We start from the raw sequence: 18,427 nt of genomic DNA, 5'->3' as shown, positions 1-18,427 counted from the left end.
TCGGTGCCGAGCACGTTGGAAGTCTTGAGCCACCGGGATCCGCGCCAGGCTGTGTGCCGGGGATTGAGACAGGTGCCGTGCTGGACTCGGTGCTGGGGTACAGGATCCCGAAGTGTGATCTCCGCGCGAGATGGAACTGTAGCGACGTCGCCTCAGACTGGAGCCTCGAGACCACCCTCGGTGCCGCACTGTCGGGGAGCTCGATGACTCGAAGTCGGACCTGGGAGGGGATCCCGCACTCTCTACCTTCCGTGACTGTCTAGTGGGAGACCTGGATTCCTGCCTCGACCACCAACCGGGGCAACCCAGCGGCGCCGGTCCCTTCACCCTTGGCCGAGGGGGGGACAGAGGCGTGGGCATGCCCATCAGGGCACGTGCCGCAGCGAATGCCTCCGGCGTCGACGGCCCTTGCAGGGTCGCTCTCCCACCCCCAGGAGTCGGGGGAGGCTCCCTGCGAGGAGATGCCGGTGCCAGAGTACTCTCTACAGCCCATGGCTGGGGCATCTCTTGATTGGTCCCCGGCCCAACCGGTGGTGCGGGGAGTCCTTTTGGGTGGTCTCCTGCCTCTTCTTCTTCCTCGGCACTGAAGGTTGATGGGACAACTCTGGTGCCGGCGGGGCGCTGCGCACAGAGGAGACACTCGGTGCCGCAGGGGATCGTGCTGGTTCGGAGTCCGCGCTCCAGCCGGACTCCATCAGGATGGCCTTCAAGCGGGCGTCCCTCTCCTTCTGGGTCCGCGGCTTGAAGGCCTTGCATATTTTGCATTTATCTTTGCAGTGCTGCTCCTCGAGGCAACGGAGGCAGCGGTCATGAGGGTCACTCCCGGGGAAAGCCTTCCACAAGCGGCACAGGCCTTAAAACCGGTTGAGCCAGGCATGGCCCCAACCTTAAGCCCCTGAGGGCTAACTATGTATTGTTTCTAACTAATCTCTAACTAATTAACTATACTGCTATACTTAACACTACTCTAAGACCAACAACAACTATGAAACGGGGATTGCTACTTGCTGTTCAGAAGGGGCAGACGTTCCAGCAACTGTCAATGGGCGGAAAGAAGGAACTAAAGGCCCTCAGGGCCGGCGGCACCTGATATACCGCGGCATGAGCGCAGCACTCCAAGGGGCGCTGGAGCCGGCCCTATGGGGCTTGCTAAGGGCAAAAACGTTCCAGGGACCAATGCACGGGGTGCACACTCACCTATATTGGAACGGATATGAGGAATCACTCGAAGCAGAACTAAAGGCACACCTGAAGAGTTACCAGGATTGGCCCATGTAACTCTGGTCTCCATTTTAGTTCTTGTAATATTCCACAAGACAGCATGGCCAAGGCCAGAGGGTATATAAGGCCGAGCCACAGAATCCATTTTGTCTTTGTTCCTGTTCAACAACAGACACATACCTACCTCTGGATCAATTCATTTTGCAACTGAACCGAAGGACTAAGACCCATCCTGGGACTGGATGTATACCAGAGGAACTGTACAAGCCTGCAAACTCCACAATTCTCCTAGAAACTTGATGTATATGGACTTTCAATCATTTGTATGTATCTGATTTGCTTTGACCCTTTAACATTTCTCTCATGGTTTGTTTCTTTCTTTTTTTTTTTTTTTGCAATAAACCTTTAGTTTTAGTTACTAAAGGATTGGCTGGCAGCGTGATATTTTGGGTAAGATCCAAACTTCTACTGATCTGGTATTGTGGCTGACCCTTTGGGGTCAGAGGGAATCTTTTTAGTAAAGAGCATAGAGTTCAAATAACGGGTCTCTTTACTGGACCCAGTGGCTAACTGGGAGCCAGAAGCTGAAATGCAGTAAAGGGGGCTGTGTGCATTTATATACTGGCTTCTGTGGGGATTCAGAAGTGCAGTTTGTGGCTGGTTGGGAAGTCTGGCTTCAGTGCCACCCACCAGTGCTGGGAGAACCTGTTCTTCGTTTGCAGCCTGCCCTGACCTTGGCATTTTCAGGGGGCTACCCAGGACGGGTCACAGCGGTAACACTATGTGTGCAAAAATGATATGAAGTCTTTTAACATCAGCATAGAAAGCTGGCAGGAGCACACAGAATCCCATCCAATCTGGGTGCAGCTCAACAAGAAGCGGCTTGGATCCAGAGGATAGAAGCGAAGTGAGAAAGAAGAAAGCAGCATGCTGTAACTACACATGGATCTGTGAAATTTGTAACAATCTGTCTTGCTCTTGAATAGGGTCTGTCAGCCAGAAGCAGATTCATCAGGCACCTAACTAGACCTTTTGTGTGTACACTATGACCCAGTGGAACAACGATTGCCTATAATAAATAGAATTTGGCGAAATCTAGCAAAACAAAAAAATCCTGACTTTTATTTTATACACAGAATTGCATTTAACACAAAATCATTACGAGCATGCATGTCACAAGCTATATTTTAGAAGATATAAAGGCTAAACTTACCTGTTTAGACTTTTGTTTAGTTTATTTATATAACTTTTTAAACATATTTTGCATTTGTTTTTAGAATTGAAGATATTTATTCATAGTTTTGTGAATATATAAAATTATATTACAAATATTAAGCCAAGTTATCTTGTAAAGCTTTGCCCCTACGAAGACATTTGACATTTTTATTGCAAGTTATTATTAAAGAACAAAAAATATAATAAATGAATTTTTATGAGATTTTATACAAGCTATAATTTCCTTACCATAACTCAAAATTTTAAACACAAACAAAATAAATTGCTGAAAGGTCTGAAGATACAAACCTGTTAATAATCAGAGTACCGTAATCTCTTTAAAAGAAATCTCAAAATAATTGAAGAGAAACATACTGGGTGTAAATTATTCTATAATTAAACTTGACAAGTCGTATCTAATATCGAGGGATGCATTTTATACCTTCTAATCTAACTCTAATTTTTAGTACAATGCTTTAAAAGCCTCTTTTAAATAATAATGATCTGTAAGATTATAGAATCTTTATCAAGACATCATTTTCCAAAAATTTTTACATAAATCATTTGTTTTAGATCTATTTTATATTTCTTTTACATAAATCTGTTTTAGATTTGTTTAGATTTTAAAAATGACTAAATCAGCTTCCATTACAGAATTCCACAACAAAATCCTGATCCAACTATATCACATTATATAAATGATGAAGTTTATTGTTGTTTTTGATGTTAGAGCCTGATCCTGCAAACCTTTAGGCCTCTCCCGTAACAAGGCTTATTTACAGTGTGTAAAATTAAGCATGTGCATAAAAGTCTTAACAGGATTGGGACTTTCCTCCTTTGACTTCTCATAAGCAAGGGTCTGCAGGATCAGGCCCGTCATTATGCAAATCATTATATTCAACTTTTTGGCTGAAAGCAGTCATCTGACAAGTACATTTCTATTGTTTACCTTCTCAGTGATCTGAGGAATTCTGAAAAAAACAGAAGCCAACTCAAGCCCAGAACGTTAATCAGACATGCAAGTTTAATATATCTTTACTCAGAAGCAGTAGGGTTTTCTTAATTCTTCATATAGTGACAAGAGGGGAATCTTAATTAATTTACAGTTTTAATAACTGTGCGCTTCATTACATATAAACTATGATTACAAAAAGTTTACCTGAAAAAACAGCTGGTGTTCCTGACAGGTTGGAATTGAATACCAGTAAAGATTTGTCGGCAAGGCCACAAGCTAATAGCTCTCCATCCCCTGTAAAAAGATTCCCTCCAGGTTTATGGTTTGTGAAGAGTAGGTCTCTAATATCATGGGGTTTTTAAATCAAAAATATACTACACAGAGGAAAAACATTACAGCACACTGAACTTGTTTACCATTTTTCTTTCTATGAAAATCAGTTAAGTTGCAGAAGAAAAAAAAAATCACAAAACAAAATTCACATTTTTAAACAAAAAATCCTAATAAAATATTACAGAAATATTTAACAGTCACATTTACCTACTCCCTGATTTATAAAAATTACTGTGCATCTTTGTGTAAAAGTCTCATCCCCTTTTCATGGGTACCAGGAAAAAAACAAAAAACAAAAAACACACTTATGAGAGTACAGACTCCTTTGTCAGTATCTGATAACTTCTGAAGCAAAGGAGTACAAGCCCTCCCCATCATAGCTTTACAGCCTCATCCTGCAAATTTTACTAAGAAGTTCAGTGGCATTTCTCATTGAGTAAAGTTATGCAAATGGTGGCAAGATCAGGCCATTCAGTGTTTACCTAGATGTAGTGAGTAGGATGGGAAAATTAATTGTTTCACCCAAATAATATTTCTGAAAGAGTAAAGATGGTTTGGGACTTTAAATGTAGGATCCCACCGTAAACTAATATAAAATGTTTGCAAACCAGAAGGCAAAAGAAATCAAACAAAAAAAGGAAAGACATTCCTATCTTAGGTTCAATTTATGCTATGACACCCATCCATGTTAGCAAATCTCTGCATTCTGACAAGCATTTATGATTGGAAAATGTTTTGCAGAAAATACTGGTTACTTCTAACTCATGTTTCTCTTGAAAATGAAAACTTTTGTTGTCCCCCAAATGCTTAAGATAATATAAACTTCTTTTGAGATGTTTTATTTGAAAATATTTTGTATCTAAATGCAAGTCTTCATATAACAACTGCTTGATAAGATTGCAATGTGAATAGTAAAATTTTTATGAGCCATTATACCAAGGTCATTTGATTACAACTGATTAATATATGAAGCCATCTGTGTATAAAAATATTAGGCTTGGAAGGATTAGATTTTTATTGGTAAATATCAATTTTACCACGCACACACAAACGGACGAAGAATATTTCTACAGATGATCATCAATATTCACAGATAAAGTAAGAAAAATGCTGCTTTAGAACTTAGAGTTTAAATCACTGGATTTTGACTTTTGAATTAGGCGTGTTGCAAATGAATTATCAAACAAATAGTAAAAACAGGTGATTTGTCGATTTAAGAATATTCATTTTGCATATTTTGACAATGTGTGTTTTAATGGTTTATAAAGTTTTAATTATTTGAACCTCTATGTCTACTGCTATTACATAATTGTCTGACCCCTCCATAATTTCCTGCAATTGTAAAAATTTAAACTATAAAAATCGAAAAAAAAAAAGCTTAAAAAACAAACGGGTATCCTTCCAAATTATAAAAAAATAAAAATTGAATTTTTCCATGACTGAGGAAATAATTAGTTATCTGGCAATGCTTAAGCAACTTCTTCCCAAACTCAGGGCAGGTCTACACTACCTCTTAAGTCGATCTAACTTATGTCACTCAGGAGTCTGAAAAAAAGACATGCCTCTGAGTAACGCAAGTTACAGAAACCTAAACTGTGCACTCTGGCACTATCGGTGGGAGATATTCTCTCACCTTATATACTCTCACACTTGTTCTTATTACACTTTCTCTTACACTTTCACTCCTATGCATTCTTACACACTCAGTGCTTAACTCAGCTTGTTCATCTTATCTCTAACAAGCAAGCAAACAGCACCAACAAGGCAGCTAAGACAGCCACAATGCAGGTTCAAGAAGTAATTTACAGTTAAACAGAGCTTCTGCAATTTGATGACACCATTGAAACTTCAGCATCCTGGGTGAGATGGAGTTTGCAAAAGCACTGCCAAATGGGTTGATTTTTATTTTTTCTTGTAAGAATTTTAAAGAGATATTGCAATGCTAACTAACAGCTTCTCCTATTAAACAGCAGATTGTTTAGACTATGTATTCCTGGAGAGGAAATATCAATCAACCTTGGTAAACAGAGAGAAATGGTGGGATTCAAACTGAACATAAGATTCTTAATATTCATTAATTTGACTATCTGAAAATCACTCCTTGAACGGCTTCTTTTAAGTAATTTCAGTTAAATACTTTTTTGGTTTCATAAGACTTAGTTAAGATTATTTACTTCTGCCCATTTATAACTTGTTAAAGTTATGAATGACAGAATTCTCCAATCCTTAGACAAAATTCCTTTGCCCATCTATAACTTGTTTTAGGTATCTGTGATACACCAAGACACGACTCACTACTAATTTGGGGAATAATATACTTTGGTCTTATTTTAAGAGAAGAGTGTCCCCACCAGAGTGGGCCCATTCAGGTTGCAATCTCTGTTGAAAGCTCTCCACAGAGAAATAGAAAAGAGACTGTAGAAGTAACCATTCTTTATGGCTTGTGTTCTGTTGTTTGGGGGGGGGGGTATGTTTATTTTCCTTTCTTTAATAAAGTAGCCATTAATTAATAATTGTGATTATTTTGCTTGTGTCTAATTCTGGTGTCCTCTCTTAGTCATAACAAGCACCCCATCTGACTAAAACAATGGGAGACACATTCCTTAACAAGCAGTAAGAGAGATATTTATCAAGAATTGGCCAACCATATCTTGTTTCTCTAGACTATATGTTTTTAGTAATTTTTGTGATAATTACTTGCTCAACACCTTAAAATATCCCTTTTTACCCCTAAACTGATGTCCAGTGCAGGTACTCATTCTATAGGGGTCCAATTTCTTGATACCTGGAACTGGAAATGAACTTAGAGGAAGACATCTCCCTAAAGAAACTGAGCAATAGAGTTGGGCTCTTCATGTCTGGTACAGTGAGGAGACAACTTCCTTTCCCAACCCCTCAATCCTCATAGCAGTGGAGATTGGGGGTCCCAGCAACAGTCTGGGACCAGGTGTGGAAGGCTGACAACAATCCTCTGCTGGGTGCAGAAAATTAAGTAAGGAATAATGACCTGCACTATGCAAATTATTGCCAAACAGTTCCCAGATAAGTAAAGCTGCTGCCTAAATAAACCACAATCCTTGCATGTTGTTTTTCTTTCTGCATGTCAGGCACATTAGCATGTCTCAGTGGTCATACATACCTGAATACTGAATACAGCAAATAGAGGTTGGTTTATTAGCTACAGATATCTGTCTCTCAGATTTAGTTGGAGGAAAACTTTCCAGTGGATATTCTTTGTTTTTTCTTTTAAAGAAAAAAAGAAAGAAAAGGAAAATATAGTTAAAGGTCATAAGAACAGTACATTTTCACTTTAGCTGTAATATAAATGTTTACTATGTAAAGTAAATTACAAGTATAATTCATCCATACTTCTTCCTTCTTTTTTAGATTACCAAAGAAAAATTGTGGTAAGAAAAAGTTGAGTCAGAATAGATAACAGTAATTTAAGGGTGAAAAAACATAACTGGGATGTTTTAATTACCCCAATAACCAAGCATTGTAAAACCCAGGAAATGATGAGTCAATGATAACTTTAAAAAAATAATCCAAACATATAAAGTTATGTAAATACACAAGGTAAGTATGCAGACAACAAATTTTGTCCTGTAGTCACAACAAGCAATAACTGTATGATTATGATTGATGCATATTAGTTGCATTGATGCATATTAGGTTCCAATTTAAAACAACTTTTAAAGGTTTTTTTCCCCATATTTTTCCCTTATGGTGTCCTTCCCGGGCAGCTAGTATAGAGAAAGCTTTGTAGCTGAACTCGTCAGGGCTACTGCAAGGCCCAAACGCGCTCCAGCATGTTGTCGACCAGAGGTCTTGGATCTCATCGGTCTGTGGGGCGAGGAGTCCATTATGGCTCAGCTCAGAGCCAGCAAAAGAAATTTGGACATTTACGGGAAGATTTCGCAGGGCATGTTGGAGAAGGGGCACAACAGGCGCAGCAGTGCCGCGTGAAGATCAAGGAGCTACAGCAAGCATATCAAAAAGCCAGGGAAGCTAACAGCCATTCTAGCTCCTCGCCCAAAACATGCCACTTCTACAAGAAGCTGGATCCCAGTCCAGTCCAGGGATAATGATGAGGACTCTGTGGAGGAGGAGGAGGATGAGAGCAGGGTGCAGGAGAGCGGGGTGTCCGTTCTCCCAGACAGTCAGGACCTATTCCTGACCCCAGAACAGACCAGCAGCACAAAGGACAGCAATAATGATCCCAGGGAAGGCACATCTGGTGAGTTTTATTTTTCTTCTTAGCAGTTATATCCTTTTAAATGGGGGGAGGAAGGGGATTTCAGGAGTTTAGTGGACTTTACTGGGGGGTTACTCCCGGAACAGATTATTTATGTGCAGAGCTATGCTTGTTGGGCTTTTAATGCTAGATTTTGGGGTAACTATAGTATTTCTTATGTTTCTCTCCCTGAAGTTATTGATATTTATTCTCAGCTTTAACTCCGTTGTAACATAGTTTTGTCTGGGAATTTTTTTTAAACATATTAAAATGTTTATATATTAACATAAACAAGAATCTTAAAGAGAATGCTACCAAGCAATACTTCTAATGATTAGAAAATACATCATATTAATTGTACATTATATAATTTTATTTATTTTAACTTTTAGGACCAGATACACTGGTATGCTTTGGCTGCTTCTCACTCTAGAGCAGCTAAACTGTACTGATCAGTTAAGCTAGATTTACAGCTGCTTGCCTGAGCTCCCGTAACATTGCTGCCCTAGTACACAGTGCAGTCAAGGCCACTGTGTCACGGGGATGGGAGCCTTTTAAGCACTAACGCCCATGGTAGCATGGGGCCAAGAAATATTTAAAACACAGAACAACTGGCCCAACCGACCTATCAAGGAGAGCTCTTGACATGCCATGAACTGAATCTCCCTCATACCACTGACTCTCCACAACCAATAGCACTGTAACATGGAAATTAGCTGTAAAAGGAAGGATGAAGATTGTTCGACTTACCTCTGCAGTCATAATGGTCCCAGTTAAGAATGATATGAGCCGTTGAGCTGTCCCAGTCTATGATCATAACAATTAGAGCAGGGGTTCTCAAACTGGGGGTTGTGACCTGTCTGGGGGTTGTGAGGTTATTATGGGGGGTGGGGGGGAAGCTGTCAGTCCCCATGCATGCTGGTAAGGGTGGCATAGCATGGCAAGGGGTCATCACTATTGTGGGGGAGGAGGGGTTTGTCATCATAGCATGAAATATTTTCAAAGGGGATCCCAGCAAAAAGAGTTTGAAAACCCCTGAATTAGAGGCACCAATAACTTAACTGAATTACAACCTGATCTTCTCAAAAATAGCCTGCCCACAAGACTTCAATAATTTTAACAATATGGGAAGTTTGAAGACTATGTTATTCCATTACTGAGATCATTCAGGACAAAATGAGGTTTGCTCCCCGATATTAAATTTCTAAGCACCCATTTTTAATTTAGTTTATCTCAAACAAATTAATGGATTTCCTCGCAAATTCTCAAGGAATCCATTCTGCATTCAAAGACTAAGTGATTTAAGTATGTGGAAGATATGCTGAATTTTCCATACCTAACTAGACTTGACTGCATGATTATTTTTTATGGGAATATGATTCCAAACACTTTTAGCACAAATGTGGGGGCTGGTTAGGTTAAATGCATCATTTTAAAAAAAAAAAGAGAGAGAGAGAACATAAATATACGTATCTTTTGTACAAAAAACTTGGTTAAGATTAATTAATGTAATCGAAATGTCTTTGGCGTACAACATTTAGCAGTTTTTCCAGCTGTACATCAGAAAAATGTATTTCATAGCAAACCTAAGAAACATTTTAATTCAACTCATATCCCCAATTTTAAAATGTCCAACAAAATCTTTTCAGTAACACATCTATTTCTCATCATTTCAATATTTTTTTAATGCATCCATTGCATTACCTACCGTTTGCAGCTGCTCTTCCACTCTGATATCTTGTTATTTTTCTTCAAGTTAGTCTTTGGAGAAAACATGGTCATTCTGCAGAGAAGAAAAAAGGCTTTACCATGCGTATATAAAAGTACTTCTGAGACATTGTTCAGGAATATGTATTTTATTTAAAAAACAACAGTGGTTCTGTTGTCCTCCTCATACATGCAGTTGTTCCGTTAGTTACAGTGAGAAATATATACACATATCAACAGAAAAAGAGATCTCTGTAATCATCTTACTTTCTAGTTTACTCCCAAATATTGCTTGTGATAGCACACTTGATGGGAGCTACACTTCGAAGAACAAACCATAATATAAAAGGTTTGAGGGATCTACTTCTGAACAACAGTCTTCTTACACAAGCAGCTTGTAGGATGTCACTGTACCAAGTGGACAGAACTCATCCAACAAATTTTGAGATGACATGAAAAAGTTGCCTATAGGGAACGGCCGTTTCTAGCATGTATGATTGTTCCCAGCCCCAATCAATTATCTCACACAACCATAAGCACTCCCAGTTCAAATTAATTAATTTTACCCTTCTCTCCAAGTCTCCTTCAAGGACCCAAACTGGTATTCCATAAATTTGTAGCATAACTCCTCTTTCATCTTACCAGAGATATTCATATTTATGAATATCCACACAAATATTATATACTCACACACAATATGCACACATGTAACTGGTTCTGGGATCTAAGAATCTTGTGCGTTTATGTACCATACACCCACAGTGGATAGTTTTATAATGTTTTGTCAGCTAATCTTAACATTGAATAACTGAGGCTTGGGCTATACCAGCGATTCTCAACCAGGGGTCCGCAGCCCACCAAATTCAGGGGGCCGCTAGGCCCCGATCCCCAGCACCCACCACGAGGCTGAAGCCCAGCACCCTGAGCCCTGGTGCTTCCCATAGGGCTGAAACCAGGAGCAAAGACGTGGGGAGCCCCAAGCCATGCAGGGCTGAAGCACGAAGCCCAGAACCCCGAAGCCCAGAACCGCCGCTGGGCCCTGGAGTTTTTAGTATTTTGGAAGGGGCCTCAAAGAAAAATGTTGAGAACCCCTGGTCTATACTATAATGTTAGGTCAATATATGGTAGTTTATGCCAACCTAATGTCAGTGTACAGTATGCCTTGCTCCCACCGATGTAAGCACCCCACTACACTGACATAACTCCACCACCACAAGAGGCGTAGGGCTTACCTCGGTGTAGTTAGGGTGATGTTTTCTTACAATCGGCTGTTGGCTGTCATCCTTGTCAATTTCACAGCTCCATGCTACAGCCGTGAAATTGACAAGAAAGCAGGGTGTGGGGAGGGCTCCAGCTAGAGCCCGGCTGCCCCTGGGCTCCCCACTCCCTTCTGGGCTTCTGCTCAGACTCCCCACTCCAAGCTGGGCTGCGCCCCCAGGGCTCCCTGCTAGGAGCGTGGCTGCCCCTCAGGAGCCTAGGTGCTGCCTCGAGGCTCCGGGCTGGGAGCCCGGCTGTCTTCCCCACTGGCTCTTGGCTCCCCACTCTCCACCAGGAGCACAGCTGTCCCGCTACCCACCGGGGTCTCGGCTCCCTGCTCAGCAGCTGCCCTGTTTTGGGTGGGGAGCTGGGAGCTTCGGGGCAGCATCCAGACTCCCACTGGAGAGCCAGAAGCCCAGGCTCTCAACTTCCCATAATGCCCCTCTTAAGTCGGTGGAAGCGCTCCTGGTGAGCACGCACATGACGGACAGCATGGACATGAACCACTGCAGTAATGGCTGTAGGTCAATCTATGCTAGTCAGCCTACGCTTTTAGCGTAAACATGCCCTTAGTCACTTATTTAACTCAGATGGTCACATTGTGACATGAGAACAAAAATCTTTATGGGATTAAAAACACGTCACGCTACTTAAATTATTTTCACTTTCTGAACCTACAGAAAATCTATGGGAAAAATGATAGTTGTCAGGAGTAGGTACCAGGAAGCATAGATGGTAGTTGATAGCCATCAGGCTTAGTACCAAGTGCTTCATGTAGTACCATTAGCTTATGCCTCATTGCTTTGAGTACAAAAAGAAGTTAGATTAGAGAGGTCATCAGCACTGTCTTCCTCTCCCATTTTCATTGAATGCCAAGTCCTTCAATCTTAACGGTTGATCTTGTTTATATTTCAGAGCATAAGTGCGTCCTTTTCAGCCATTTTAGCTATCTCCCCTCTGACTGACTCCATTGTGACGCAGAAGCAGAAGAGGAGCAATTATTTGCAGGTTTAGCACTGGCTACTACTGAAGATAGCAGCTGCAGAGGAGCTTGAACTGAGCCATCAGAATACTATTGTGTGCAGCCTTAATGGGCTCCCTGCCCAGTCAGCCACTGCAGGGACCGTGTGGGAAGGATTTACAACCCTGGAGCAGCACTGCAGAAGCAACAACTACCTACTGCTCCTCCCTCATCCCCTTTAAGCTGCCTCTCAACTGTGCAGAGGAGTGGAAAAGATGTTGGCCAATTGCTCCCTTGGCAGAGGCTGCAGAAGCAGCAATTTTTAGCTTCACTCCAGCTGCAAAGATCTTCAGGCTAGTCGTGGCCCATTTAACAGGAAAAGGAAGATCATGCACACTCATCTCCAATTTCTAGGGGGAGGAGACAACTGTTAGTTGGCCTCCCTTCACTGGGTATGAGGGAAGAGGAATTCAGTGTCTTGGAATTCCTCTCCTCTGTCTGCATACTCACTGTGAAGACTCATTCCTCACTCAAAGAGCTCACTGTGATCCTCTGAAGCCTGGAGAAGAGTAAGTGAGTGGAGGAAGTTAAAGTGTGTAAGTTGGAGATGCCCAGAGTGACTAGCAGTTGACAGCACTGCAGAAAGATAGGGATGGAAAGAGTGATGGGAAATACGAGAAAGACCAAGAGAGATTTAAGAGTACGATAGAGAGGTGGTAAGAGAGAAAGAACAACATACAAGAAAGAAGAAAGAAAAAGGGAATTATTGCACATTCTTTATTAAACTGATTTAATAGAGAAAAACAGAAATCAAAAATATATGTTGAAGGAGAGCAAACGTGATCAATTGGAAGAGAAGGACAGTGAACCAAATGTTGCTCTCAGTTGCATGTGTCTATCCCTATTGAGTACGTGAGATATTAAATACCAGTAAATTGCTCATAAATTGTGGATATTTTAATTTCGAACACATTGTTAACAGCCTAGTTATTTGTATTTTGTACCATTATACTATTTTCTATGTATAAATTATTCCAGTTGCCACAATGCATTTTTAGACAAAAAAAGGAAACAAGATACAGCAATATTACATCCATGTAAAATATCTTTAACAGCATTTCTACTCACTGTGGTGCTTTTGTATAACCTGATGACTTAATTTTACTGTGGAAAACCAGTGACTGGTCTTTCATTGTGCCCTTTATACCTGCATTAAAATAGTTTGAATTTTGAGTAGAGCATTTTCTTAACATTACATTTCTATATTCAAGTTAGATGGATATTATTTCTTTAAGATAAGGAGTGTTCCATTGTGTATAAATTGTTATGCATTCTAAATATTTAAAATTGGATAATAATTATGAAAGGTATGGCAAATTTATCATCTAAAATACTGGTAAGTGGAGAGTTGAGAGAAAGAAATAGGAATATGTAAGACTGCAATTTAGATCTGTGTGACAATTAATAAAACAAATGCTAAACATCAGATTAAAAATTTAATTATTAAATATTAGGTCTTCACCGTCTACAGCATTCAGCAGAAATGATCATAGGTCTCTCTGATGCCAGCTTCCATAAAAGCATTGAATTGCATGAAGATTTATAGTTTTGTACCCAGTCACTAGAATGCAACAGCCATTTTTGTGGAACAGTTTCATCAGAGCAAATCTCAGGTCCACTTTATTATCATCTACAAATTTCATGCAATTGTTTGGCAACTGATCAGCATACAAATCAGTTAAAGATCTTTTGAAATCATCCTTAAATAATATAAACAGATACATCTCACAGATGAAAGTCAGTATATGTTGGCCAATAAACCCAAATGCTTCAAAGCACAAGCCAACCACTATATTTCCTAGCATTAGAAAGAAACTTCTATGGGCAGGTCATTTCACAACCATCCACTGTAGAGTTATTTTAAAACTAAAGTTCAGGGTGTATCATAGCTCAGGGCAACTGCACCTGTATTTTCCCCCTCACGGTCCAGCAAGTGCATCCATTCTAGGCTCCCATCACCTCTCTTGGATGGAGACCCATGTCTCTCTCCATGCAGACCAGGGTTTTGCCTACGTTGCACATTTCCTAGCCTATGCTGTGAGCTCCCCAGCAAGACAAATGGCCTAAATAGGCTGGCATCTGTGCTTTCCTTACTCTTCAAAGGCTATGAATAATGTAATTGACAAAGTTATAAGCTACCACTGAGCCCTTTCTAAAGCAAGCATATTAATTTGTAAGTGAAAGCATTACAGAGAAAAATCATTAAAAACAACAGAACCTACATGCATGCTAGTAGGCTGACCAGAGATCACCCCCCACTCCAACAAGAGCTCTGGTAGGATACAGTCCTCCAAACCGCATCAAGAGGTTTTTCTGTGGTTACAAGTTCATAACATTTTTTGCTCAGAACAAGGACATTGAAGCATAGGTTACTCTTTCCTTTATACAGCTTGTCTTTGAACTGAAGAGACTATAAATAGGTAATCAGTCAGACAACAGTTCTCTCCTCTGGGTGTAGCTTCAAAAGGCGGGGGCCAGTTGCATACCCATCTATGATACGGTGCTCGGAGGGCCAGACATCTTAGTAGTTAGTGCACCTAACTTCCAGCCCCTGGTCACTCTGACAGAGCAGCAGAGGTGCTTGTTCTTGATCCTAAGCCAGGAACCTTCAGTTCTCCACCCACATCTGGGCCTCAGCCTTTAGGTTGGTGTGGTGAGGGGACCTGGGACCCTCCCTCTCCACGAGGACAAAACCCAGGGCCCTGTGGAAAGCAACAACAGCAGGGTCCTCCCTGCAACCTGGTCTAAGTCTACTTCTACTGCCTGCTTTACTTCCCATCCATATGGCCCTTCGTTTGCGGTGTGACCTATAGAGTTCAAACAGTCAATCATTTAACAAAAGGTCCAATAGAGCAAGGCACTACAGGACTTGCTGGTTCTCAAATGGGAGGGAGGGGGGTTAGTGAAGGCCCTGTGAGAGCCTTACTCGTGCTGTAGTCCCCTCTCAAGCTCAACCTTCTGTCTGGTTTCTTGGAGAAGGATTCCTCTCTCCTGCAGCCTGCCCACCAACCTTTGCTTGACATCCGAGTTCCTCTTAACCCGATTCTCCAGTTGCACCATGCTCGGGAGGCTCAGAGGGGAAAGGCAACCTGGGCCTGTATTACCCTTTAACCCCTTCAGGCCCAGTGTGGGGTTTATATACCCTATCACATGCTCTCACCAAGTAATTCTTAGGAAATCCACTTAACTTTGTTTGTCCCAAAAGTTCCTTCTTGTCTGAAACATTGTTTAAAATAGTCCTTTGAAGCTCATATCACTTCCCACATCTCACCCTAGAGAAGTTGTACACAATTCCACAATAATACATAAACTTTGCGTTCATAATACAATGGTCTCCAAAGCTATTTCAACTCAATTAAATAAAGACCTCCCAAAGATACTGCAAGAAATTGTCATGCCTGTGGACGTATCTGCACTATGTCTATACAGCTGAGACAAGGAGATGACAAAAATTTTCTTCCAGTACCTGAAAAACTAAGGGCTTGTCTATACTTACCTTGGAGATTTGGCAGCAGTCGATCAGAGTTAAGCAAACTACGCAAAAAACTTGCGTAACTCCCGTCGACTTCCATGCTTCTGTTCTGTGCGCGGTCTTCACGGCACTGCGCCACTTGAGAAGGTGGTCTTAATACATCGATTTCTGGATCAACTGAGCGGGTCTTCACTGACCGCTCAGTTGATCCAGATAAGTTGATCTGACGGCAGCGAATTTGCCACCGTCAGTGAAGACATAGCCTAAGTAATAAGATGCTTTTACTTAAAAGCAGTTTTTTCTTCTCCCTCTAGATGAAATTCATAGGGAAGATTATCATCTGGCAGCAGGTTGACATGCTGCTCATCAGTCTTAGGGGGTGTGTGTCAAAAGGCGAATCAGTGATTTTTCATTAAAAATGTGAGGAGAAACCATACAAATTATGCCTTGATCTCTAGTGCCTCTTGAAGGATATACTAGACAGACTTATGTTCTACAAAAGTCAGTTTAAAGTTGCCAATGGTTATGAACACAGACATAGCTGGATTCACTATCCTGACAGTGTTAGACAGCATAGATATAGCACTCTTTGCAGAAAGCTCTGGAGTTAACTGAAAGTAAGACATCAGTCTACTTTAGAGAATGCACATGACCTTGCTCCCACTAAAGTCAAAGGGAATTTATTTTTATATATATAAATATCCCTAAGCATCCCTTAGCAAAGGACTTATTTTTATATCTCCATTATTAATGCTGTTGACTATTAGAAACTCTATCCACGACAAGTCTGAGCAATAGAGAGTTATATAATGATAGGAGACTAAAGGCATTCCAATTTTGTCCTATGATCTGACAAGATTCAACAAATACATCCCACACATTATAGCAAATAGCTTAATCATACATATGTCTTTGATGGCCCAATTATGCAAAGACAGAATAGTTCTCCTTTCTACTCTCATCTACTCTGATTAATTCATGTACTCTGTACTATTTTACATATTTTTTCTTCTGCATTTCTCATGCACTAGTTACAACAGCTATTATTGCACCACTTTTCCTCCACTTGAGAGGAAAGCGTGATTGGTTTCTTCTAACACCTGCTCATGAACTGACAAGACTTACATTCTGCAAGGCTTACTTCTGCCCCAGATACATGCACAGCTCCCAGTTGAGTTAGTGAGAGCTATATGTGAACCTGGAAGCAGAATTCAGCTTTTTAAGACAGATATAACTTCCATTCTAATGTCAAGTGCCATCTCAGCCATTACCTACTTTCTACAAACCTCTATTTAAAGAACTTTAGATCATGCTGTAACCCTAATTTTTGGCTCAGGAGTAGGATATTAACACTGACACTGAGCCAGTGATTTCATGATATCTGGAAATATAGCCTATTTTAAAGCCCCAGAATTGCTACCATGTTATACTTGTCAAAAAAATCTTACTATATTAAACTGTAACTACATTTGCTGCAGAATACCAAAAGCAGGATAAACAGTATAATAAATTCAGAGAGTAACTGTAGGAGATATACCACAAACAGTATTTATTAAATTATAAAAATACTTCCAGTACAAAGCACAATTTAGCCAAATATTTTATATAAACTTTGTTTTATGAGTCCTGTTATAAGCATCATAAAAATTTCATACAATTATGAATGTGTTTTGAAATAAATGTTCACCAGTTGCTGTAAAATGTTTGAGAGGCTGTACAAAGTCTTAACAGAATTATTTTTTTTAAACGACCAATTCCACAAGGTCAAACTTACGTCAACCTCGTCTAAGCAATATTACTATATATTACACACTTTTAGTTGCCCTGTTAATCAAAGTGGGTGTTGGTTCTCTTGGATTGGGAGTTTTGTTATTAACACAGGAATGCATCTGAGTATGCATTCCTTTGTCAGAGATGGATTTCATAACGTATGCATGTTCAACTTCTGAGAATTACAATAAATCTCAATTACTGTGTATGAATTAAACATAGGATAATTCATTTATTGTCATCTTAAACAGAAAAACATTCCAAAGATGACAAGCAGTAATGCTCAAAGTACAGGTATAATGATTCTATACAGTGTATTAGGAAGCAGCAGCAAAAACTTAAGACAGGTGGCAGAACAGTTAAATAATTAGCCATATGATCAACTTTGTAAAACTTGGATTTCAAATGAGAGTTCTAATAATGGAAGCATTACTATAAGATCATAAATTAATATTAAGGATGGAATATTTTATGTGGTCTGAATCCTCATATAGTTACTGTCTGGAAGGAAATTATACATAGTAATAGGATTACATTATTTTAAAATTAATAATTTTTATTAATATTTCTTAGCATAACTGATTCAATTTTAATGCCATTTGAACAGTATAGTGTATAACTGTCATTCCCTTTTTAGTTGCCTATTTCATTACAGTTGTCTTTTGTGTGCTTCTATTACGGGGGTGGCCAAACTGTGGCTCATTAGCCGCATGCGGCTCTTTTACAGTTAAAGTGCTGCTCATGGAGTCCTCCAAGTCCCCCCACATTCTCTGCCTATCCGACTGGAGTGGGTAGCTTGGAGCTTCTGCCTTGCGGCAGGGTGGAGGGTCTAGAGGATTCTGCCCAGTGGGGAGGGAGGTCTTGGGGGCTCAGTGAGTTTGGCCACCCCTGTTCTATAAGAATAAAAGGTGACATTTTTGTGGTTGTGCACGTTCATTTATTTCCCACGTGAAATTTTTCCAAAGGAGAAAAACTTTTACCAACATATTTCTCAACATTCACAGAAGCCAAAGCTTGGAAATTAAATCACTATATAACTACACTATAAAGCATCTACTAACTAGCTACTATATTCAAGTTTAAAATTTACATCAAGCACCAAATTCTGGTCTCAGTAAAATGTGTGGAAACTCTCTCAAATCAGGAGTATTATAGGGGTGCAACCAAATACAGGAGTACAATTGAGGGCAGACTAACAGAAAACCATTTTGAAACACTTAAAACTATTTTTCTGATGTGAAG

At 40.2% G+C, this 18,427-nt stretch overlaps 1 protein-coding gene across 1 annotated transcript in view; it reads right to left on the bottom strand.

Moving 5' to 3' along the window:
• WDR27 (WD repeat domain 27) overlaps positions 1–18,427 on the bottom strand; it is a 122,227-nt gene that overhangs the window by 65,564 nt on the left and 38,236 nt on the right. Inside the window, 4 exon segments of the mRNA XM_067535952.1 lie at positions 3,596–3,685; positions 6,864–6,967; positions 9,667–9,741; positions 13,012–13,090. Of these exon segments, the coding sequence (XP_067392053.1) occupies positions 3,596–3,685; positions 6,864–6,967; positions 9,667–9,741; positions 13,012–13,090 (348 nt within the window).

The sequence above is a fragment of the Emydura macquarii genome, unplaced genomic scaffold, assembly GCF_026122565.2.
Source record: "Emydura macquarii macquarii isolate MOO-44397 ecotype Brisbane River unplaced genomic scaffold, CSIRO-AGI_Emac_v2 contig_3517, whole genome shotgun sequence".
Lineage (NCBI taxonomy): Eukaryota > Metazoa > Chordata > Testudines > Chelidae > Emydura > Emydura macquarii.
This window is presented reverse-complemented; position numbering and strand designations above follow the sequence as displayed.